The sequence below is a fragment of the Cheilinus undulatus genome, linkage group 24 (genome assembly GCF_018320785.1).
Source record: "Cheilinus undulatus linkage group 24, ASM1832078v1, whole genome shotgun sequence".
Classification (NCBI taxonomy): Eukaryota; Metazoa; Chordata; class Actinopteri; order Labriformes; family Labridae; genus Cheilinus; species Cheilinus undulatus.
Window position 1 is genome coordinate 1,652,047 of NC_054888.1, and position 24,860 is coordinate 1,676,906.

The following is a 24,860-nucleotide window of genomic DNA, read 5'->3' on the forward strand; positions in this document are numbered from 1 at the left end:
TGAAGTACACACGGGCTAACTGCAGCAGCAGCAGCCTCTCTGCACGCGTCTCGCCTTTTCCCCTCCTGTTAGCGTCCTTTTTCATCAGCTTCCGAGTGAGAATTTACATGATGTCAAGGCTGGTGAGGTAGGACGAGGTCAGAGCAAGTTTTTTCAAAGAAAGAGGTCATTCTACGTCTAAAGGGTGCTGAGCCTCCGCCTGACTTTAAACAAGAAAGGTTTGAAGAAAGTGCGATGTCGGCAAACGCTGCAGGAACGTGGCTTCAAAGAATAAAGTTTGGTTCTTGAATTATTGAAGCAATTTACATGGCTTCAGCAGGAAACACTCACCACGGCTTTAACGGGAAGTAATCAACACAGGTTCAACAGGAAGTAATCAACACAGGTTCAACAGGAAGTAATCAACACAGGTTCAACAGGAAGTAATCAACACAGGTTCAACAGGAAGTAATCAACACAGGTTCAACAGGAAGTAATCTACATGGCTTCAGCAGGAAACACCATGGCTTTAACAGGAAGTAATCAACACAGGTTCAACAGGAAGTAATCAACACAGGTTCAACAGGAAGTAATCAACACAGGTTCAACAGGAAGTAATCAACACAGGTTCAACAGGAAGTAATCAACACAGGTTCAACAGGAAGTAATCAACACAGGTACAACAGGAAGCAATCAACACAGGTTCAACAGGAAGTAATCTACATGGCTTCAGCAGGAAACACCACGGCTTTAACAGGAAGTAATCAACACAGGTTCAACAGGAAGTAATCTACATGGCTTCAGCAGGAAACACCACGGCTTTAACAGGAAGTAATCAACACAGGTTCAACAGGAAGTAATCAACACAGGTTCAACAGGAAGTAATCAACACAGGTTCAACAGGAAGTAATCAATGTGGACTCAACAGGAAGAAATCAACGCGGTTTCAACAGGAAACACTCACCATGGTTGTAACAGGAAGTAAACAACACGGCTTCAACAGTAAGTAATCATCACAGGTACAACAGGAAGTAATCAATGCCGCCTCAACAGAAAGTAATCAACACAGCTTCAACAGGAAGTTATCAATGCAGACTCAACAGGAAGTAAACAACACGGCTTCAACAGGAGATAATCAACGTGACTTCAACAGGAAGTTATCAACACAGCTTCAACAGGAAATAATCAACCTGGCATCAATGGAAACGTATGAAGAAACGGAGCAATGAAGGAGAATATTTACTCTACTGTGATTAACAGGAGTTTATAGTGAAACATAGGGACGTTGGTACGGATGTAGAAAGGCAGGGAAGTAGGTTGGAAAATACGTAGGATATTAGATAGGAAGGAAGGTAGGTGGTAAGGAAGGAAGGAAGGTTGCAAGGTAGAACACTAGGATGGAACATAGAAAGGTGGGAAGATAGGTAGTGTGGAGGAAAGAAAGGTAGGTAGGTTGGTAGGAAGGATGGAAGGTAGGTAGGCAGAGCAGTAGATAGAAAGAAAGGAACAAAGGAGGGTAGGTAGGTAGGTATGATTGAAGGAAGGTAAGTAGGAAGATAGTATGGAAGGGTAAGTAGATAGAGTTGAGGATAGGTTGGAGGGTAGGAAGGATGGAAGGTAGGTAGATAGCTAAGACAGTAGGTAGGATGGAAGGAATGTAGGTTAGTTGGAAGAAAGGGAGGAAGATAGGTCAGTTGGTAGGAAGAAAGGTAGGATAAAAAGTATAAATGGGGAATGAAGGTAGGTAGGAAGGAAGGTTGGCAGGAAGGAAGGATTGCAGGTAGGTTTGTGGGAAGATATGCAGGTAGGATGAAAGGTATGTAGGAGGGTATTTAGTTGGGCATCAGGGAGGTGATGTCTTCAAAGCTTATAAAACATTCCATCCTTGCCTTTTGCATGAAGGCCAGTCTAGACCCACAGGTGTCATTCCAGTCTGACCATTGCCCTAAAGATTTTTTTTTCTTAATAGTTTATTAGCATGTAGGAATAATAAAGCTAAAATATTCTAAGCTAACTGAACACTCCATATATGGTCATTCCTTTTATACACCTGCCATTTAACCCTTTGTTTGATTTGCACTGTAAAAAGCTCTGACGCATCTGTATGAAGAACCACACAAACATCTGTTTAAAAAAATCATTGTCAATATTGTATTTCTTAGAAATGTACAAATGATATTTACATAAACACAACAAACTGGAACAGTAATGTACAAAAGAAAGAGTTTGATTTTCTTAAAGGTCTCCTGCTGCAGGAGCAGGAGTGATTTTTACTGCTTCAGTTCAGAACTCAGTCACAAATCCAGTCTCTGAGATTCCACGGGTAATCTCAGCAGCAATGCAGCAATCAGACGTCGTTTCACAGAGGAATAAAAAACTGAAGGAATAAAGTTTAGTGTTCTCTTCAAGCAGAAATGGGCAACTTCATTTGAACAAAAACACAATGTACAGTGTAAAATCTGTCTGTGCTTCCATGAAACAGGATTCAGAGAGTCACCAGGATGTTTTTACACCTTTTAAATTAGATCACATGTTTTGGCTGAGCCAGGCACTTTGTCGATTTTCTTACTGCAGACCTGTACATCAACTGAAAGGATTCTGTTGTTTATTTACTAAGGCAAAACAACACAAATATGGCTTCTCAGAGATGTAGAACAATGCCATTCAAATAATACACAACTGAGGCCACGTTTGCACGGAAACTATCAGCTGAAAACAGAACCGTTAGCATCCAGATGACCATGTTTTGATAAGGGATCTGCAAAAATGTGTAGTTTACAGGCAAGGCCACTTTGTAATAAACCAACATGCTCCTGGGCTTGTACTCTTCCTCCTAGGGACAGGGAACTATGCCAGGACCGTATATCTAACAGGCTGTACATGTGGCTTACTTTGAGCGTCTGCCTCCAGCATCATGCTGGTGTATCTGTGACAGCAGAATTGTCTGTAGTCTTCTTCTGCAGGGACATGGACTCTACATGGACAGAGCTCAGTTCTCTGACTACTGATGGTGTAATTAAACAGACTTCACTGCAGATTAATCATAAAAACTGACACAAACAGAAGTCGGGAGGCTGCCATTTTAGTTGGAGTCCACCTAATGGCGATGCACACTGACTGGAACCATAATAAGCATGTTGCTAAGTCTCTGTTTTCAGGGGGACTGCATGTTGGAAGCTTCCACAGTGATGAAGATGGTTCTAAAGTTTGGTCTCTGGAACCAGAAACACACCCAAAGGTCACTGTTTTCTGATGAAATCATCGTTGTGTAAACGTGGCCTGAGGCTGTACAAGAAAACTAGTGTTGCACACTGCTGAGGCTTTTTGGCTTCTAATCACATCCTTCTCAAGTTGTTTATTGGGCTTTCAAAGTTTCTGTAAAAGGAAGCATTTGTTTAAAGTGTGGCTAAGACATCAGATTCAGGAACTTGCTCTCTTCAGACAGAGCCGTTAACAAAGAGCTCATGTCCCCGATCGCCATGTTCCCCGTCCCCGCCGGCACAGAAGGCAGGGTGACGGAGTTCCTGGGCGTCGTCAGTCTGGAGGAACTCTGGGACAAGCTCTGCAGTAGACCTGGACTCAGAGTTCCTGACATAAGGCTGGAGTGATCCCCATCATCCAGCATGCTGTCAAAGTCTATCTGCGCCTGCTCCACCACGGTGTTGCAGTCTACAGTCCTGGACACGTGGATGCCGCCTGAACTGGAAGACATTGTGTTGTTTTCAAAAGGCGGCACGTTCACCACCGGAGAAACATGTTGGTCAAAGTTACCGTTGGACTCCAGGACTTGAATGTGCCCGGTGTAGTACACGCCGTTATCAGCATTGCTGCAGTGAAGTCCAAAAACCCGACTACTGGGCAACTTGGAGGAAACATCAGGGTTTGCACTATTGGAGTTCCTTGACCCTGAAATGCGCCTTTGTAGAGATTTTGGTTCTGCCGGCGGTCTTGGCTGGAGATTCTGCAAAGCCATGGCACGGTTCTGCTGATCAGAAATCATGACTGGTCTATCACAGTTCTCTGTTTTAACTTGCACAGGCTGAAATTCAGGAAAGTGCATGTCCACAGTGTCCATGTCCACTGGTTCCTGTTTGCATGTCGGGCTCAGCACGCTCCCTGTAGTATTACGGCGTTGATGAATGGCGTTTCCATTCTGGTCATAAGGACCTTCGTTGAACCTGTACTGACAGCTGACTAAGTCGTTGAGATTGGACGGCTGCTGCTGGAAACAGCTAGCTCTGTGGTCAGTAGTCAGCTGTTTGCATCTCTGCTGCGTCGTCTCAAAGTTCGGGATCGTCTGCTGGTTGTGGAAGGATCCAAAGTTCTGGTTTTGCTGGAGGACAGCGAGGTTTCCTCTGACTCGTGGTTGGGTAAACTGCTGGTTGGAGCCTGAAGACATTCTGAGAATGCTGACTTTATTGTCCCGTGGTGAGGAGGGAAAAATCCGTCGTTGCTGTCCTGGACTCATGCCAGAGACCTGATCAGGCGGGTTCATGTTCGCCATTGTTCTTTGATGGTATGACTGCTGTGGGAGATTTGGGTTTCCTTGCATGTACTGTTGATTGGCTGATTGGTCCGGTTGCATCAGGTCTTCCTCTGGTATGTCACCTGTCATCATTTCCATGGCGATGTTCTCTGAAATGCTTGGCGGTCTCACGCTGTAGGGGTGGCGATGTGGGCTAGCGATTGACTGTAGGCGACCTTGCTGGGGTAAAAGTCTGTGGTCTGCAGCAGGAGGGGGGTGTGGCTGCATGGCTGCCCCTCCAATCAGCGTGCCCATGCTGTTGTAGCGTTGCATTTGGTTCTGGCTGATGTAATCCGTGGCCACACGTCTGACTGGGTCACTGGCTCGGCGGGGGATGTTAGTCGGGACCTCGTGTGGCATCATACTCCGTGTGTTGTAGCTGTTGTACTGCCGTGACGCCACACCTTGATTGGTGTTAGAAGAACCCAAGGGCGTGTTGGTTTTCAGACCCATGTGGTCCATGTATGGTAGAGGCGTCGGCGGTGCGCCTCCAGTGGCGGCAGCATATTTAGCTTTGAGGCGGTAGTGCTGGGCTGGGGTAAGGCTCAGAGGTCCAGCTCCTCCAGTGTTTCCTCCACACTGACTGGCCTGACTGGAACGCCGTGACATGTCTGCAGAGATGGGGTCGTACGAGTCCGCAGAGCTGATGTTGCTGGGCCGGTTGGCGCCGAACTGCGAGGCCTGGCTGGAGCGTCGACTTGAGTAGCAAGGGGAGATGCCTGAGGAGCGGCGGCTGAGGGTGTAGGCTGAGCTCAGGGTGCTTGTGGTGCTGCCTCGACGCTCTGAAAGGTTGTCCAGAAGGCTCAAATCACCCAGACCGGAACCAGGGAAGGACCCCGGACAACCACCCTGACTCTGATTCTCCAGGAGGGACCCTGAGGAAGGACAGACGACAGTGTTAGTCTCTGGATTTTTGCCCTTTTTCTATCAGTCTCTACAAACTGGTCTAGAAACAATTTATCCCAAACACTGGAAGAACGCATGTTTTAATTGTTGAAATAAATTGATTTTTTAGTCTTTTTTGTTGCCATGGTATCAAAACAGGCATCAACATCATCTGATATCAATCATTGTCCCGTATATCTGTCAGAGACATATCGATTTATCTAAAAAACTCGGCCTTTGTCCCTGCCCTTCCCGTCGTCTTCCCTCCACTCACCGCTCGCTGGTATTGGTGGGAGTCTGGTGCCGAGGGTTGGGGTTATTGGGTCGCTCGCCCACCGGCATGAGTCCCTCACTGCCTTTAGCTTCTCCTTCTTCAGATGCTCCAGGCGCTGGCCGGCGCCAAACTGCTTTCGAAAGTGAAGACCCAACACCGCCATCCCGCCGCTGGAATGGTCGCAGCCCAAGGACTCCATGAAGGGCAGGTCGTCCAGGGCGCTCAGGTCCCCCAGGCTCCCCCCGCTGTGTGCCGCCATTTCTACTCCACTGTCATTGTTGGTGGCACTGCCAAGTGGTGATGGTTCGCTGCTACATGATGACTGACCGCCAGGGCTGGACTGATACATCTGAAAGTGAGCGGAGCAGATAAAAAAAGAATGAGAGAGGCAGAATAAACACCACTGCTGTTTTTCTTTCAGAACAGAAGTAGAACAGTGGTTAACATGGCACAAAGAGCAGCCAATCACTGCATCTTTTATCCTCCCCAGGCTTAATAGTAAATAATGAGTGTTTTTTGGGGAGGTGGGGGTGTACCGCAGATTACAGGCTGTCTTAGTCTGTCTGTGAATTAGAAATGTGCAGGATAAAAGGCAGCTAGAGCCCGAGCCAGGCCGATAATCACAACATGTTTCTTTCTCCTACAACTAAACCACGGTGGTGGAGGCTTGGTGAACGTTTAGGTGAACAAGAAGCCCCGTTATGGAACAATTTAAACATCTGTCTTAGTCACTGGGTCATTATTTACTCTCAGGATGAGCTGACGGTTACTAAAGCCACAAAACTCAAAGATGTGATCATGATTCCACTGATCTGACGGCTTTTTTCTTCTGCTGTGCAGGGAGGCTGGATTATGGAACACAATCATGTCAGTTTAGATTTGAGTTTTGTGTTTTTATGCCTTTATTTTTAGAGGACAGCCAAAAATGTCAACAAGGCAGGCAAGATAAAGCATGCATTTATCACACACTCAATGCTTGAACATTCAGAGTAAAGCAAACCATGAAAATAAATGAGGGCAAAATGGTAAATGGATCAAAATGGCTGAAAAATACAAACAAATGTGTTAACTTTGATTTGAGGAGGTGGTATAGTCCTCTAATGGCAAGAATAAAACAGCAGAAATGTGCATCACAAGGGGAAACAGCAAATTTAACCCCGTCCCCCCCAAAAAAGATGTTAATAAACACAATGATCTGCAAAGCTCATATTATTCACAATAGAACATAAACATATCAGTTGTTAAACTGAAGCATTTTACCTTTTCAGGAAAATATTAGCTCAGGTTGAATTTGTTGGGACGGGGCAACAAAAGGCTGGGTAAAACAGGAGCATTTTAGAGAGGCAGAGGCTCTCAGAAGTAAAGGTGGGCAGAGATTTTGTCTAAAAATGGTGGATCAATTTCAGAAAAATGTTCCTCAACATAAAATAGAGAAGACTTTGAACCTCCCACCATCTACAGTCCAAAATATCATCAGGAGATTCAGAGAATCGGGGTTGTATTTATCTGGCCTAACACATAATCTGGCACAGTAATTGTTTGACCCGGTTTTGTTTATTTCATGGTCTTGGGAACCTAAACCTGGGCTAGAAACCAACCCTGATATAACCGAGTCACTCTCTTCATGGTTTTACCCATCCATTAACCCTCCTGTCTGTTTTCTTAGGACAATATCAGCTACATGCATCCATCTGATTTATCCTCTGTTTCCTCACACTCTAATTTATTCACTGCTGAAAAGCTGTCTTGATCACAGCGTGATGGTTGGCTGTGTTTGCTCGGAGCGGCCCGTCCTATTCCCAGAGTTTGAATATTAATCCTGCAGTGGCTTTTATCATGTTCAGGCTGTGACGGGGCTGTGATGGGTCTCCTCTGTAGAGGAGGAGTGATGCTCACGCTTTCACCCATCACATGCACATAATGAAGAGTTAATACAGCAGCAGTCTGGATCAGAAATCTGAAACAGGAGCTGCATTTACAGAAGTGAATCTGGCCATACATACACCAGGTGTGAATTAATTTAAGATAAGAATGTGGTTCAGATTAGGTTTGTTTTCAATGGAGGAAAATGGAAAAGATGGTGAGGATGGTATAAAATGTTGAAGAGATATCTCACCTTAGTAAGGTCTGTCCAAGAGGAAAGAGGAAAAAGAGCAGGAAGCAGAGAAGAGGTTAGCATAAAGAGGTGTGCAGTCATTAGTAACTGTAGAGGGGCTAACAAAAGCTAATTAACCCTTTCTTTAAGCCAAATCAGCCTTTACTTCATTCTCTATAAGGCCACCGGAATCAGTTGTCAAATCTTGCATTAAATGGAGCGTGTAGCATAAGCTCTGCAAGCTGTTTTTTGCAATCCTCCTCCACCCCAGCTACTCCTTTATTCTGCCTGAATAAAAGCCTGATTTATGCTTCTGCATCGTGTCAACGGCGTGCAACACAGTTGTTGACCATTCGAAGTTCTGCGTTGAGGGAATGCGCCGCTCTGTAATTCACCACCATGTCACTAGGGGGTGTGGCTGTGTGTGTGTGCTTTCACACCCGAATCCTTGTTTATCTTCCGGTCATGGCGACCGAGGTGGAGTGGGTGTGTTTAGAGTTGGAGCTCATCGATATCGACGAATTTGTTGTAAATGTTGAAGCGCAGGCGACAGGGAAGATGTTTGCGGAGGCGGTCTGTACGACCACTAAACGAGTCGAGGCTGAGAACAGATGAATCACCACACTGGTTCGTCCACTTAGGGACCTGGATGAAGAAATGACGTTTTGAGCGGACCAATCACCGCCCTTGCGGTCTGCGTTGCTGCGATGTGTAGTTAGGATTTTTTGGAGGTGCGCATCGGGCTACGGCATAGGGGTCTGCGTCGACGGAGAGGGCTACGCGTAGCTATGCCATCGACGCGACGCAGAAGCATAAAGCAGGCTTTAATCTACGTCATTCTGTTGTCACTGATGCCTGCTCTGAGTTAAACTCAGAACGTTGACTCACGTGTCGCTCAGCAGCCAAAGTCGAGCTTGACGGCATCTCTTTTCACTGCTGGTGATACACCGGGACACCACCAGAGGTTTCCAAGCCTTTGGGACAACCTATTACCCACCAGAGTGTACCTTAGGCCGTGCTCACTCGCCACATCCACCCCTCACTCTTCCTTAAAGGTGTGGACTTTATTTTTTCAAAAGATTATTTCCTCATGCCCCTGGTAATATGCAAGGACATCTGGAGCATGGGTGGGGTTGTGTCAATACTCCTACCAGCCCAATGGGGCCCTAATGTAGCTTACGTGCTACATCTACGGTGTACTTCAGCCTCAATTTTAATCACGCTTTAATGTTATGCTCAGTACTGTATTATGACCTGAGGAGTTAGAAAAGTGGTTAAAAAGTGGGCCAAACCAACCAACCAAAAGAGTCCGGTTGCAGTTTTTACCAGTATACTGGTTGAATCAGTATATAAGCTGGGTAAAAACGTGTTTTTAAAAGTCAGCTTATGCACTAACTTTAAGGTTGTTTTCTAAGTTGTTTTTCCCAAATATTTTAGTTTGAGCGATCCTTTCAAAATACCAAAAGAGGAAATTCTATATAAGAGTCTGATGGGTTTGAAGAGAGCCATGTAATGACTGTTTAATAATGATATTTTTAGTGTTTTTAGAAACAACAGAAGTCAGCATAAAAACACCAGAATTCCCCTTTAATCCACTGTTTGTATAAAAGTAAGGGTGTAGCTGCAGTAAGAGAAGTCTCTGATTATATCTGAGAGGCTTATTGAGTGTAAAGTATCTTACCACAGAGTTTTCCGTCTTGATGGATTTGACGTGCAGGTATTCATCCACGCCTCTGGGAGAGTTGTCCGATATTTTATCCTCTCTCTGGACTTTTTCTCTGTGTCCTGCCTCGTTCTCGCCATTCTCCCTGGGCGCCGGCGGCCTCGGCGGCAGGTCGCTGCGTTGTTTCTTGGTGACGTGAGCCTCCGGGCCGTGGACCGTCTTTACGTGCTTCCTGAGAGAGCTGGGGTCGGTGTAGCGCTTCGTACAGCCGGGAATCTTACACACATAGGGTTTCTGTACAGAAAGAAATATTTAGATTACAGTTGGAGAGTACGCCTGTTGATTATGTTGGTAGCTTTGTTAGCTACCAGGTAAAATCAAGTTACACAGCTGAAAATGGACGTGGGAGCTTAATCTGCTGTTTTAACTGACCTCTGTGGTCCTGTTCAGGTCCTGTATTCAGGGTCTGAGCCCAGATAAAAGGTTCATGTTCTCAAAAGGCAACACATCATGGCACCATCCAAAGAAATTCAAGAACAGATGGACCTCTATCAGTCTGGAAAGGGTTACAGAGATAATCTGAGGCTCTGGGACTCCAGCTAACCATGGTTAGAGCCATTATCCACAAATGGGAAAAACTTGGATCAATGGTGAACCTTCCCAGGAGTGGCCAGTCATTTCAAAGAATTTGCGACTCCAGCAAAAAATTCTAAGACCCACTACCCACAAGTGGGGAAAACCTGAAACAGTAGTGAATTTTTCCAAGAATGCCCAACCATTTCTAAGGCTTTTGGACTCTTGGAACAGTGCTGAACCTTCCATTCCAAGAGCTTATCAATGACTCCAGGAGGTCCCAGAAGAACCTAGAACAACATCCAAAGACCTGCAGGCCTCACTGACTCAGTTAGGGTCAGAGTTCATGACTCAACCATCAGGAAGAGAGTGGGCAACAGTGGCATTATGGGAGCGTTCCGAGGCCAAAACCACTGCTAACAAAAAAGAACACAAAGGCTTGTCTCAAATTTGACTAAAAACATCCTGATGATACCCAAGACTTCTGGGGAATATTCTGAGGACTGACCAGACAGAAGAGGAACTTTCTGGAAGGTGTGTGTCAGCATTACATCAACAGTCAAACGTGGTGGTAGTGCGATGGTCTGGGTTGATCTAGTCTCTGTATTCAGTCAACGTTTGCGTCCAGGTTCCTGTCTGTGCAGTTTTCACTCTCTTTTGTGCTCATGCTGTTGCACTGACGGCGTCTCCCCTCTGATGGATAAGTAGCGAGTCTCTGAAACGCTGCCAGGTTTCATTTTCTATTCACCGTCTGCAGGTGGTCCCACTCAGCCAGGCGGGGAGGGGGGCATGATTTGCCCTAATGCATCGTGGGCCGTTGTGCTCATTATGTCTACACCTCGTTATTTACTCACAGACATACACAGGGGTACTGAAGCAACAAACAAACAGTCGTTTACATCTGAACAGAGAATTAAACAAGAGGAGAATTTTCCCTCTGCGCTGCCTGACAGGAAATCGCCTCCATGAAGAGTAAATTTAGCCACTAACTCCCCTGTCTCATTATTGAGCTCTGTAAGGGAAAGTGTGTGAAATTATGGAGTAGTCAAAGTCTGTATATTTACCTCGTTGGAGTGAGTCCGGTTCTGGTGTTTGGCTCGGTCTGAGGCGTTGGAAAATGCTTTGTTGCATCCTTCGTGCTCGCAGACGTACGGTTTCTCTCCGGTGTGAGAGCGAAGGTGTGTTTTTAGATTCTCCAGACGGGAGTAAGCCTTGGAGCAGCCCTCGAACTGGAGAGGAGCAGAAAGAAAGTAAATATTAGATAGTTCGAGCTGATTAAAAACAAAATAAATTTTAAACTTTTATTTATGAATAATGACCTAAATGAAGACTGTTGTCGTCCTTGTTTCATAAAATTCCACAACAAATTTTTTATGTTCAATTTATGTTTGAGGCTGATATAGACCGATATTTACAGCTGATATAGACTGATGTTTACAGCTGATATAGACTGATATTTACAGCTGATATAGACTGATATTTACAGCTGATATAGACTGATATTTACAGCTGATATAGACTGATATTTACAGCTGATATAGACTGATATTTACAGCTGATAAAGACTGGTATTTACAGCTGATATAGAATGATATTTACAGCTGATATAGACTGATATTTACAGCTGATATAGACTGATATTTACAGCTGATATAGACTGATATTTACAGCTGATGTAGACTGATATTCACAGCTGATAAAGACTGGTATTTACAGCTGATATAGACAGATATTTACAGCTGATATAGAATGATATTTACAGCTGATATAGACTGATATTTACAGCTGATAAAGACTGATATTTACAGCTGATATAGACTGATATTTACAGCTGATATAGACTGATATTTACAGCTGATATAGACTGATATTTAAGGCTGATAAAGACTGATATTTACAGCTGATAAAGACTGATATTTACAGCTGATATAGACTGATATTTACAGCTGATATAGACTGATATTTACAGCTGATATAGACTGATATTTAAGGCTGATAAAGACTGGTATTTACAGCTGATATAGACTGATATTTACAGCTTATATAGACTGATATTTACAGCTGATATAGACTGATATTTACAGCTGATATAGACTGATATTTAAGGCTGATAAAGACTGGTATTTACAGCTGATATAGACTGATATTTACAGCTGATATAGACTGATATTTACAGCTGATATAGACTGATATTTACAGCTGATATAGACTGATATTTACAGCTGATATAGACTGATGTTTACAGCTGATATAGACTGATATTTAAGGCTGATAAAGACTGGTATTTACAGCTGATATAGACTGATATTTACAGCTGATATAGACTGGTATTTACAGCTGATATAGACTGATAATTACAGCTTATATAGACTGATATTTACAGCTGATATAGACTGATAATTACAGCTGATATAGACTGATATTTACAGCTGATATAGACTGATATTTACAGCTGATATAGACTGATATTTACAGCTGATATAGACTGATATTTACAGCTGATATAGACTGATAATTACAGCTTATATAGACTGATATTTAAGGCTGATATAGACTGATATTTACAGCTGATATAGACTGATAATTACAGCTGATATAGACTGATATTTACAGCTGATATAGAGTGATAATTACAGCTGATATAGACTGATAATTACAGCTGATATAGACTGATATTTACAGCTGATATAGACTGATAATTACAGCTGATATAGACTGATATTTACAGCTGATATAGACTGATATTTACAGCTGATATAGACTGATAATTACAGCTGATATAGACTGATATTTACAGCTGATATAGACTGATATTTACAGCTGATGGCTTAAGCCATGATTTATTGCCAATATTGGCAAATTTGCGTAGTTGTTACACACTTATCTTTACAGCCAGCATTAGCTGACATTTACAATGATATAGGCAGATAACAGCCTATATAGGTTTATATTTGCAGCTCATGTTGGCCCGTTGTGCAGTACTTTAAACATTAAGAGAAGTTGGAGTAAGTTTGCTTTATCATTTAGTTTGGGTTTAAGGCAGAGGAATAGAAATATAGATTTTTTGCCGGTTTGCCCACATTCTATTTTTTTTCTCGACAAAACCTCCCTACATCTAACAGATACCTTTAAACAGCATCAATCCTGCTTCATGCATATAATTCAGATTTTTGTGAGCACTTTTCTGTGATTGTGACATAATTTTCTCTAACTGTTGTGATAGATTATATTTCAATTATTAGGAATAAAACGGCTCTTTCAGACTCAGTAGACTTGATCTGTTGCTTTTTAGTGCAGTAAATAAAAGAGGAAAGAAATCCTCTATCCCGCCGTCCCAGGGGTGTATGACTGTGTTTTTCACCTCCACTATAAAACTATGTGCGGTTGTCGGTGTTTAGAGAGTGTGAGCTGCCGCCCTTGGGGGGCCCAAGGGGGCGCAGGGGCCATCCGTTACCCACCGTGCACTTGTGTGGTTTCTCCCCTGTGTGTCGGCGCATGTGAACCACCAGCATGTACTGAGCTTTGAAGGGCTTCTGCTCCCGCGAACAGTCCTCCCAGCGGCACACGAACTCCTTCTTCTCTCCGTGGATGTGGTCATTATTGATGTGCTGTGGGACGCACAGACACAGAAACAGAGAAATGAGCGGCTTTCTGCAGAGACTTGTCCACTAAGAGGCTCTCATGTTGTTCTCTGCAGAGTTTTTCAGTGGAAATCCATCTTATGGGCGTCTCGGAGGACAGCTGCAGCAGAGGAAAGTGTTACAGAGGCTTTAATTAGCAGCAACAGATTCTTCATATCAGCCTGAATGAAAGCAAAGCAGCAAATCTGAATATTCACAGAATTTGGTGAAAAATCAACCAAAGTTTTATTCTCCAGAGGAAGAAATTTCTAATGCAGAAAAAAGAGGGCATCTGCCTTTGAGTTACTTACAAAAATCAACAATTTTTTCTTTTCTTCATGAAGCGGCATTTTATTTTTACTTGAAATATTGAAGACTAGGTCAAATTTCTAACTTTTACCCACACCCCTCATTTTCAAGTTTCTCCTTGCCTCTTAAAAAAAAGTGACCAGTAGAACTATTCCCCTATGAAACGGGCCGACCCGTCCTGCTCCTGACACGTCATCGCTAGTCCACAGCATTTACGGAAAGATGACTTTACTACCATTACATTTTTAACTCTGATGGACCAAAACTCACAGAAACAACATTCAGTTATTCTATAAGACCGTTGTCCTGCTACTTAAACCTTTAAAACACCAGGAGATTTTCTCCTACACTCTGTTTGGAATGTTTTAAAGACTAATGGATGACACCAAAGGCAGAGGACGGGGTGTTTGAAAGACTTTAAAGGATGATGTCATCAACGGCAGAGGATGGAATATTTAAAAAACATTAAAGAATGATGTCAGGAGCGCAGGTGGTCGAGTGGTTTAAGGTGTTACCCATGTACGCGGGCGGCCCAGGTTCCAATCCAGCCTGTGGCCCTTTACCGCATGTCTCTCCCCACTCTTCCCTGTTTCCGAGTCTATCCACTGTCCTTCCTCTATCAAATAAAGGCATGAAAAGGCCCAAAAATAAATCTTAAAGGATGATGTCATCAATGGCATAGATGGAATGTTTTAAAGTCTTCAAGCAATGATGTCATCAAAGGCAGAGGATGGAATGTTTTAAAGACTTCAAGCAATGATGTCATCAAAGGCAGAGGATGGAATGTTTTCAAGTCTTCAAGCAATGATGTCATCAAAGGCAGAGGATGGAATGTTTTAAAGACTTCAAGCAATGATGTCATCAAAGGCAGTGGATGGAATGTTTTAAAGTCTTCAAGCAATGATGTCATCAAAGGAAGAGGATGGAATGTTTTAAAGACTTCAAGCAATGATGTCATCAGAGGCAGAGGATGGAATGTTTTTTAAAACTTTTAACAATTATGTCATCAAAGGGAGAGGATGGAATGCTTTAAAGACTTGAAGCAATGACATCGTCAAAGGAAGAGGATGGAATGTTTTGAAGACTTCAAGCATGACATCGTCAAAGGAAGAGGATGGAATGTTTTAAAGACTTCAAGCAATGATGTCATCAAAGGCAGAGGATGGAATGTTTTAAAGACTTCAAGCAATAATGTCATCAGTGGCAGAGGATGGAATGTTTTTTAAAACTTTAAACAATTATGTCATCAAAGGCAGGATGGAATGCTTTAAAGACTTAAAGCAATGACATCGTCAAAGGAAGAGGATGGAATGTTTTAAAGACTTCAAGCAATGACATCGTCAAAGGAAGAGGATGGAATGTTTTAAAGACTTCAAGCATGACATCATCAAAGGAAGAGGATGGAATGTTTTAAAGTCTTCAAGCAATGATGTCATCAAAGGCAGAGGATGGAATGTTTTAAAGACTTCAAGCAATGATGTCATCAATGGCAGAGGATGGAATGTTTTTTAAAACTTTAAACAATTATGTCATCAAAGGCAGGATGGAATGCTTTAAAGACTTGAAGCAATGACATTGTCAAAGGAAAAGGATGGAATGTTTTAAAGACTTCAAGCATGACATTGTCAAAGGAAGAGGATGGAATGTTTTAAAGACTTCAAGCAATGACATCGTCAAAGGAAGAGGATGGAATGTTTTAAAGACTTCAAGCATGACATCGTCAAAGGAAGAGGATGGAATGTTTTTAAGACTTCAAGCAATGACATTGTCAAAGGAAGAGGATGGAATGTTTTAAAGACTTCAAGCAATGACATCGTCAAAGGAAGAGGATGGAATGTTTTAAAGACTTCAAGCATGACATCATCAAAGGAAGAGGATGGAATGTTTTAAAGTCTTCAAGCAATGATGTCATCAAAGGCAGAGGATGGAATGTTTTAAAGACTTCAAGCAATGATGTCATCAATGGCAGAGGATGGAATGTTTTTTAAAACTTTAAACAATTATGTCATCAAAGGCAGGATGGAATGCATTAAAGACTTGAAGCAATGACATCGTCAAAGGAAAAGGATGGAATGTTTTGAAGACTTCAAGCATGACATCGTCAAAGGAAGAGGATGGAATGTTTTAAAGACTTGAAGCAATGACATCGTCAAAGGAAAAGGATGGAATGTTTTGAAGACTTGAAGCATGACATCGTCAAAGGAAGAGGATGGAATGTTTTAAAGACTTCAAGCATGACATCGTCAAAGGAAAAGGATGGAATGTTTTGAAGACTTGAAGCATGACATCGTCAAAGGAAGAGGATGGAATGTTTTAAAGACTTCAAGCATGACATCGTCAAAGGAAGAGGATGGAATGTTTTAAAGACTTCAAGCAATGACATTGTCAAAGGAAGAGGATGGAATGTTTTAAAGACTTCAAGCAATGACATCGTCAAAGGAAGAGGATGGAATGTTTTAAAGACTTCAAGCATGACATCGTCAAAGGAAGAGGATGGAATGTTTTAAAGACTTCAAGCATGACATCGTCAAAGGCAGAGGATGGAATGTTTTAAAGACTTCAAGCAATGATGTCATCAAAGGCAGAGGATGGAATGTTTTAAAGACTTCAAGCAATGATGTCATCAAAGGCAGAGGATGGAATGTTTTCAAGTCTTCAAGCAATGATGTCATCAAAGGCAGAGGATGGAATGTTTTAAAGACTTCAAGCAATGATGTCATCAAAGGCAGTGGATGGAATGTTTTAAAGTCTTCAAGCAATGATGTCATCAAAGGAAGAGGATGGAATGTTTTAAAGACTTCAAGCAATGATGTCATCAGAGGCAGAGGATGGAATGTTTTTTAAAACTTTTAACAATTATGTCATCAAAGGGAGAGGATGGAATGCTTTAAAGACTTGAAGCAATGACATCGTCATCAAAGGCAGAAGGATGGAATGTTTTGAAAGACTTCAAGCATGATTTCATCAAAGGAAGAGGATGGAATGTTTTAAAGACTTCAAGCAATGATGTCATCAAAGGCAGAGGATGGAATGTTTTAAAGACTTCAAGCAATAATGTCATCAGTGGCAGAGGATGGAATGTTTTTTAAAACTTTAAACAATTATGTCATCAAAGGCAGGATGGAATGCTTTAAAGACTTAAAGCAATGACATCGTCAAAGGCAGAGGATGGAATGTTTTAAAGACTTCAAGCAATGACATCGTCAAAGGAAGAGGATGGAATGTTTTAAAGACTTCAAGCATGACATCATCAAAGGAAGAGGATGGAATGTTTTAAAGTCTTCAAGCAATGATGTCATCAAAGGCAGAGGATGGAATGTTTTAAAGACTTCAAGCAATGATGTCATCAATGGCAGAGGATGGAATGTTTTTTAAAACTTTAAACAATTATGTCATCAAAGGCAGGATGGAATGCTTTAAAGACTTGAAGCAATGACATCGTCAAAGGAAAAGGATGGAATGTTTTGAAGACTTCAAGCATGACATTGTCAAAGGAAGAGGATGGAATGTTTTAAAGACTTCAAGCATGACATCGTCAAAGGAAGAGGATGGAATGTTTTAAAGACTTCAAGCATGACATCGTCAAAGGAAGAGGATGGAATGTTTTTAAGACTTCAAGCAATGACATTGTCAAAGGAAGGGGATGAATGTTTTAAAGACTTCAAGCATGACATCGTCAAAGGAAGAGGATGGAATGTTTTAAAGACTTCAAGCATGACATCATCAAAGGAAGAGGATGGAATGTTTTAAAGTCTTCAAGCAATGATGTCATCAAAGGCAGAGGATGGAATGTTTTAAAGACTTCAAGCAATGATGTCATCAATGGCAGAGGATGGAATGTTTTTTAAAACTTTAAACAATAATGTCATCAAAGTCAGGATGGAATGCATTAAAGACTTCAAGCAATGACATTGTCAAAGGAAGGGGATGAATGTTTTAAAGACTTCAAGCATGACATCGTCAAAGGAAGAGGATGGAATGTTTTAAAGACTTCAAGCATGACATCGTCAAAGGAAGAGGATGGAATGTTTTGAAGACTTCAAGCATGATATCATCAAAGGAAGAGGATGGAATGTTTTGAAGACTTCAAGCATGACATCGTCAAAGGAAGAGGATGGAATGTTTTAAAGACTTCAAGCAATGACATTGTCAAAGGAAGAGGATGGAATGTTTTAAAGACTTCAAGCAATGATGTCATCAGAGGCAGAGGATGGAATGTTTTTTAAAACTTTTAACAATTATGTCATCAAAGGGAGAGGATGGAATGCTTTAAAGACTTGAAGCAATGACATCGTCAAAGGAAAAGGATGGAATGTTTTGAAGACTTCAAGCATGACATCGTCAAAGGAAGAGGATGGAATGTTTTAAAGACTTGAAGCAATGACATCGTCAAAGGAAAAGGATGGAATGTTTTGAAGACTTCAAGCATGACATCGTCAAAGGAAGAGGATGGAATGTTTTAAAGACTTCAAGCATGACATCGTCAAAGGAAGAGGATGGAATGTTTTAAAGACTTCAAGCAATGACATTGTCAAAGGAAGAGGATGGAATGTTTTAAAGACTTCAAGCAATGACATCGTCAAAGGAAGAGGATGGAATGTTTTAAAGACTTCAAGCATGACATCATCAAAGGAAGAGGATGGAATGTTTTAAAGTCTTCAAGCAATGATGTCATCAAAGGCAGAGGATGGAATGTTTTAAAGACTTCAAGCAATGATGTCATCAATGGCAGAGGATGGAATGTTTTTTAAAACTTTAAACAATTATGTCATCAAAGGCAGGATGGAATGCTTTAAAGACTTGAAGCAATGACATCGTCAAAGGAAAAGGATGGAATGTTTTGAAGACTTCAAGCATGACATTGTCAAAGGAAGAGGATGGAATGTTTTAAAGACTTCAAGCATGACATCGTCAAAGGAAGAGGATGGAATGTTTTAAAGACTTCAAGCAATGATGTCATCAAAGGCAAAGAATGGAATGTTTTTTAGACATTAGAGGATGGCATTGCAACGGCAGAGGATTGAATGTTTAAAAGACATTAGAGGATGACATCATCAAAAGCAAAGGATGGAATGTTTTAAAGACTTCAAGCATGACATCGTCAAAGGAAGAGGATGGAATGTTTTGAAGACTTCAAGCATGATATCATCAAAGGAAGAGGATGGAATGTTTTGAAGACTTCAAGCATGACATCGTCAAAGGAAGAGGATGGAATGTTTTAAAGACCTCAAGCATGACATCATCAAAGGAAGAGGATGGAATGTTTTAAAGTCTTCAAGCAATGATGTCATCAAAGGCAGAGGATGGAATGTTTTAAAGACTTCAAGCAATGATGTCATCAATGGCAGAGGATGGAATGTTTTTTAAAACTTTAAACAATTATGTCATCAAAGGCAGGATGGAATGCTTTAAAGACTTGAAGCAATGACATCGTCAAAGGAAAAGGATGGAATGTTTTGAAGACTTCAAGCATGACATCGTCAAAGGAAGAGGATGGAATGTTTTGAAGACTTCAAGCATGACATCATCAAAGGAAGAGGATGGAATGTTTTAAAGTCTTCAAGCAATGATGTCATCAAAGGAAGAGGATGGAATGTTTTAAAGACTTCAAGCATGACATCGTCAAAGGAAGAGGATGGAATGTTTTTAAGACTTCAAGCAATGACATTGTCAAAGGAAGAGGATGGAATGTTTTAAAGACTTCAAGCATGACATCGTCAAAGGAAGAGGATGGAATGTTTTGAAGACTTCAAGCATGACATCGTCAAAGGAAGAGGATGGAATGTTTTGAAGACTTCAAGCATGACATCATCAAAGGAAGAGGATGGGATGTTGGTGAAGCTGGAGATGTGAGGGCCAATGTTTGCTCTGTTTTTCCAAATACTAGACCTCACCAGTTCCAACCAGTTCTCAAAAGTTTGAAGTGTACCTCTTGAAAATCTCCGTTTAAAGGACCATGTAGCCTTAGTGCATCACTAGACCTATTTAACAACATTTAACAGGCTGCCCTCTCTCTAGAGTGTAATCTACTCCCATAATGCTCTGCTAATATATAATATAATACCAAACTAATATACTGAACATTATATTAGCTTTTAAAAGTGTGAAAGTAGGAAAAGTTATGTTAATTCCAAAAGTGTAGTGGCAGGGGTCACACTGGGCTGTGAGGATCCCACAAGAAACCTTGACCTGTTTTTTAGTTCAGATTGAAACTCCTGATGTCAGATCAAGAACTGCTGCTGGAAGCTGCCGTTCTGTTGCTGTACCCACTCATGTTTTGTGCTGCTGCCTTCTCTGACATTAGCTGTGTTAGCATTAGCATGTTCTGTCAACCAAGACCCCCACGTTTGTCCTGACTTTGGTCCATTCAGACTTCATTTTTCTCAGGTGGTGCTCCCATTACTCCCATAATTCCCTGCTACTCTCAGTGTCTTCTGTTATTGTTTTGACTGGAAGGCTCCTTGCTGCAGGAGTTAAAATACTTTGCATTTCCATGGTTTTAATAAAAACCTCATAATATCTAAACCTGAATCTGACACTTTACTCTGGATCCAGGTTCTGGGCCTTCAGTCCGTGACCTCCCAACCGTCATCAGATCGTGTTTTTCACATCACAACAAGCAGAGTCTTGGTTAAAAGGGTCTTAGGCATTCCTCACTTCCAGTGAAGCAAAGAGAGAGAGGGGGGAGCTGAGGGGATTAGAGGGGGTCTGGGGGCTGTTTTTGCTGCCTGTCAGTCATTGATCTTCACTCCTCTGTCTGAGGAGAAGCCCACATTGAACACCTTCGTTATTTCACTTCTGTGAGACGTTAGAGCAGCGATGTGGAGCGTTTCAGCGTCATTCCTGTAAAACAGTGAGTCAGCGCTGTTGTGTGCTCTAAATTAAGAGCATATTTCTAATAAACTCTTTACTTCATCTCCTATTGGCAGAGCTCTGAGGATAAACATTTACCAAATCAGTTTACTATTGACCTTTCAGAGATTTTATGTGGCACCAGAATTATGTAGCTCTGTTTACTCTGGAAGAGCACAGTCATTGGCTTCTTGTTTTGATGTTAAAATGCAGAGCAGACGGTTGTAGTGGTCGACCTCAAACGCTGGGTTGACGGGGGGAAGCATCAAGCAGGAACAGCACATGTTCCTGCCTTTCCTGTGTCTACAAGGACAGCCTGAGGCAGGGAGAGAAGCAGCAGAGCAGCAGAATGACTGATTATAAAAGAGGAGCTGGGGTGGAGGAGGGTTACAAAAAGTGGCTTGCAGAGGAAGCAGCAAAGAGTATGCAGGCTAAAGCGGTTGGCAGCAAGCAGCCAATAGCGTGCTTAGAGGGAATCAGTGCAAGTCAGCTGGTCTCAGTTATAAGTTAGCGCTTGAAGCTTGCGTTCACCCCCCCGACCATGCCTGAGACTGTTCACACTGGCCAAATGAGACCAGATTTTTGAGGCTGTGTACTCCAGGCCAGGTTCCTGCTGTGAAACCAGCCTCAGGTGTTCAGAGATGATCTAGAACAGGCATAATGCTGTTTAAATCTATTTTTAACCGCATGATCTTTCATTTCAGAGCGCTGGTTTTGAGATTACAGGATCGTGGTGTCTTAAAGAGCTGTGTTAGTGATCGTATTGCTGTCAGATTGTGTTTATCACATGAACGTCCCCTAGATGGCAGGATGTCGGTCCACTCACATGGACTAGCTGGTCCTGGGTGTCGTACTCTTTGCTGCAGCCCTCCCAGTGACAGTTGGTCTCGTACACGGTCTCCGGCTCCTGCTTACACTCATCCCGATCCACGTCGTCCTTCAAGTCCAGCAAACTGCTGTGATGATTCTGTGGAGAAATGACAGATCTCATCAGAGCAGAAGCATAAAACAAGCTTGTTTTGTGATTTATCGTCACGCTGACCTACATTCTGTTTTCCATTTGTGAAGGCGTGTTTTCTCCAAACACATGTGGAAGAGTTTAGAGCCTAAAGTACAGCTGTGTGGACTCCTAATCAGCTGTTTGTTCGTATGTTTTACACCAGAGACGGTAAATTACAGATGGAAGTCCACCATGCTTCACTGGAGTTAAAGAGGTTGGAATCAGGTTTGTTTTGACAACCTGGACCAGAAAACAGACACGTGACTGTTTACAGCTCAGCCTTCCTCTGTAATAAAGCACTGAGAAAACACAAACACCACAGAAGCATCTTTGGGTTTCAAACAATCCAAATGTTTGAACTGGGGATCAAAATCTCAGCCGGAGAGAGTCAGAGCTTTGAGATGCTTGGCAAAGACTTCACAAATCTGCAAAAAGACCAAAAGTACTCACAGCACATGTAAACTTAAAAAACCTCCATGGGACACGACTTTAAACCTATTCAAACAAGTCTGTAGAGAATATGAAAATATTCTATAATATGCTTACATACTCTTCTTAAACCACAGAATTAGCTGAAATCTGAATGGTGCCTTTTTAACTGCTTTTCTCCCTCTTGTTGTCATAAAACATGCTTTTAAAGGTCACTCTATGAGGGGACAAGACTGAAAGCAAGGGGAAAGAAAGAAATGTTTTATAGGCTTTGATGACATCATCCTCTAAAGCCAATCAAAAACTTTAAAGGATGACATCATCCTCTAAAGCCAATCAAAAACTTTAAAGGATGACATCATCCTCTAAAGCCCACCAAAGGTTTTAAAGGATGATGTCATCTCTTTAAAGCCAATCAAAGGCTTTAAAGGATGACATCATCCTCTAAAGCCCCTCCAAGGCTTTAGAGGATGATGTCATCCATTAAAGCCCATCAAAGACTTTAAAGGATGACATCATCTTCTGAAGCCAATCAAAGTTTTAAAGGATGACCTCATCCTCTAAAGCCAATCAAAGTTTTAAAGGATGACATCATCCTCTAAAGCCCCTCAAAGTTTTAAAGGATGACATCATTCTCTAAAGCCAATCAAAGGCTTCAAAGGATGACATCATCCTCTAAAGCCCATCAAAGTTTTAAAGGATGACATCATCTCTTTAAAGCCAATCAAAGACTTTAAAGGATGACATCATCCTCTAAAGCCCATCAAAGACTTTAAAGGATGACATCATCTCTCTAAAGCCAATCAAAGGCTTCAAAGGATGACATCATCCTCTAAAGCCCATCAAAGACTTTAAAGGATGACATCATCTCTTTAAAGCCAATCAAAGACTTTAAAGGATGACATCAGAGAATGGAATGTTGGTAAGCTTGAGGCTTTTCCCTCCAAACAGTAGGCCATAGTTAGATTGGTTAGATTGAATTAGCTTAGTTCCATCCACTTTTCCAAAAATTGCCAACAAAGGACAGCCAGCTTAAGAGAAAAGTTTTTGGTATTTCTGTGTTCCCATAATGATAGAGAGATAAATTACTGGTTAAAAAGAACTCAATTCAAAATGACAAATTCTGAGGGGGTTGTAAAGTGTCGTTCACGGACGAGCTGGTTCTAAGAGCTGGCTCTTCTTGTGAACAATGAGAGCTGGCTCTCATCTGAGATATTGTTCACTTTTTTTTGCAGGTTTAAAGACATAAAAAAAAAAATCAAATTGTACCAAATGATGACGTTACATGGGAGTCATAATGTGCCATTGGCAGATGAGTTGGATTATGTTGGCTCCCATTTCAGAGATGGATTCCTTTTTTTTTTTTCTTTTAAAGACAAAAAGCTTAAATTGTTCCAAAAAAGACAACAAGTTAAACGGAGGTGCAAAGTGTCGTTCATGAACATCCTTCTGTGAACAATAGGGGCCGGCTCTCATTTCACAGTTTCTTTTTCCATCTGTTGTGGGTTTTAAAGACATAAAGAAGTATATTTGTACCAAATGAAGTCAGTTTTGGAGCTAAAGACTGGCTCTTTTTTCTGAGCTGAGGCAAATTATCCCTGTTTCTGAGATGAGCTACCATTCCCATCACTCAGTAACATAAATAAAGCCATACTTTCCCATCAGCCAATGGGACGGTGTTTAATGTGCGGCGTTCCCTTATGAACTACCATTCCAACCTTTTTTATCCAGTCTGAGCTGTTGGATATCAAACATCTTCACTGAGAAGCATCCACTTAATTTACTCAGTATCTGAATGACCAAAAATCCCTGCTAATGTTTCCTGTAAACATCCTCCATGACTTTCCAAAATTTAAAACCAAGACTTACCAAAACTATTCCAGGTGTAAAAACTTTTTAGTTTCCAGAAAAGCCCACAGTCCACACTCGTGGTCTTAAATAATCCTCACATAGACAGCTGTACATGAGAAACTGACACTAAGTTTGTCCCATTCGGCTTCCTGTACACTCCCCAACACAAAAACACACTTCCACACATCTTCACATACTTCCACACAACGTGCTGACTGCAGCATGTTTGTCTCTGCCCCACGCACGCTATCTTCATCAATTCTGGTGGCCCCAAGACGACTGCGAGCACCGCCGTCCCCATGCATCAAGCCCGAAGCTGCCTCGCTATCGGAGAGGAGCCGCAAATTTGTCAAAAGAGAGAGAAAAAGGCTCCTCACATGACAATAAAGCCCGGCCAATATTTCATGAAAATGAAGTGCTGTGGCACAGTTTACAGTGGCCGCCGAGAGAGGAGGGGGGCTGCACAGCTCTTATCATGTGGAGATTTTCTTTATCTGCCATGTCTTTTACAGCCGGGGCACTGGGGGCTCCAGGGGGCTCCAGGGGGCCACGAGTCCAGACTTCAGTGTCAGGGAAACACAAAAATGATAAAACTGGAGGTCATGACTTGTCAAACTGTCCTGACACACACAAAAAAAATGACAAACATGCTGTTTTTAAATCAGTCCTTCAGCATCCACACGATTCAGAGATTTTTAAAAAATGCTCTACACAGTAAACATCTTTTAGGAGCATCAAAGATAGGTCAGACATTTTTAAATCATTCTCTCTGGGATTTTCTAAAGGTCATTCTTAAACATCAGGG

General features: G+C 42.0%; 1 protein-coding gene across 2 annotated transcripts in view; it reads right to left on the minus strand.

The window, feature by feature from the left end:
• Positions 1-2,209: 2,209 nt before the first annotated feature.
• Positions 2,210-24,860, minus strand: part of LOC121506035 (zinc finger protein GLI2-like) — a 107,823-nt gene continuing 85,172 nt past the window's right edge. For both annotated transcript variants that reach the window (XM_041781524.1, XM_041781525.1), the window contains exons 9-14: positions 21,602-21,742; positions 13,453-13,602; positions 11,059-11,223; positions 9,440-9,715; positions 5,664-6,012; positions 2,210-5,379 (exon numbers count right to left, since the gene is read on the minus strand). In XM_041781524.1, coding sequence (XP_041637458.1) covers positions 3,386-5,379; positions 5,664-6,012; positions 9,440-9,715; positions 11,059-11,223; positions 13,453-13,602; positions 21,602-21,742 — 3,075 coding nt within the window. In that variant the 3' untranslated portion in view covers positions 2,210-3,385. The remainder of the gene's footprint in view (positions 5,380-5,663; positions 6,013-9,439; positions 9,716-11,058; positions 11,224-13,452; positions 13,603-21,601; positions 21,743-24,860) is intronic.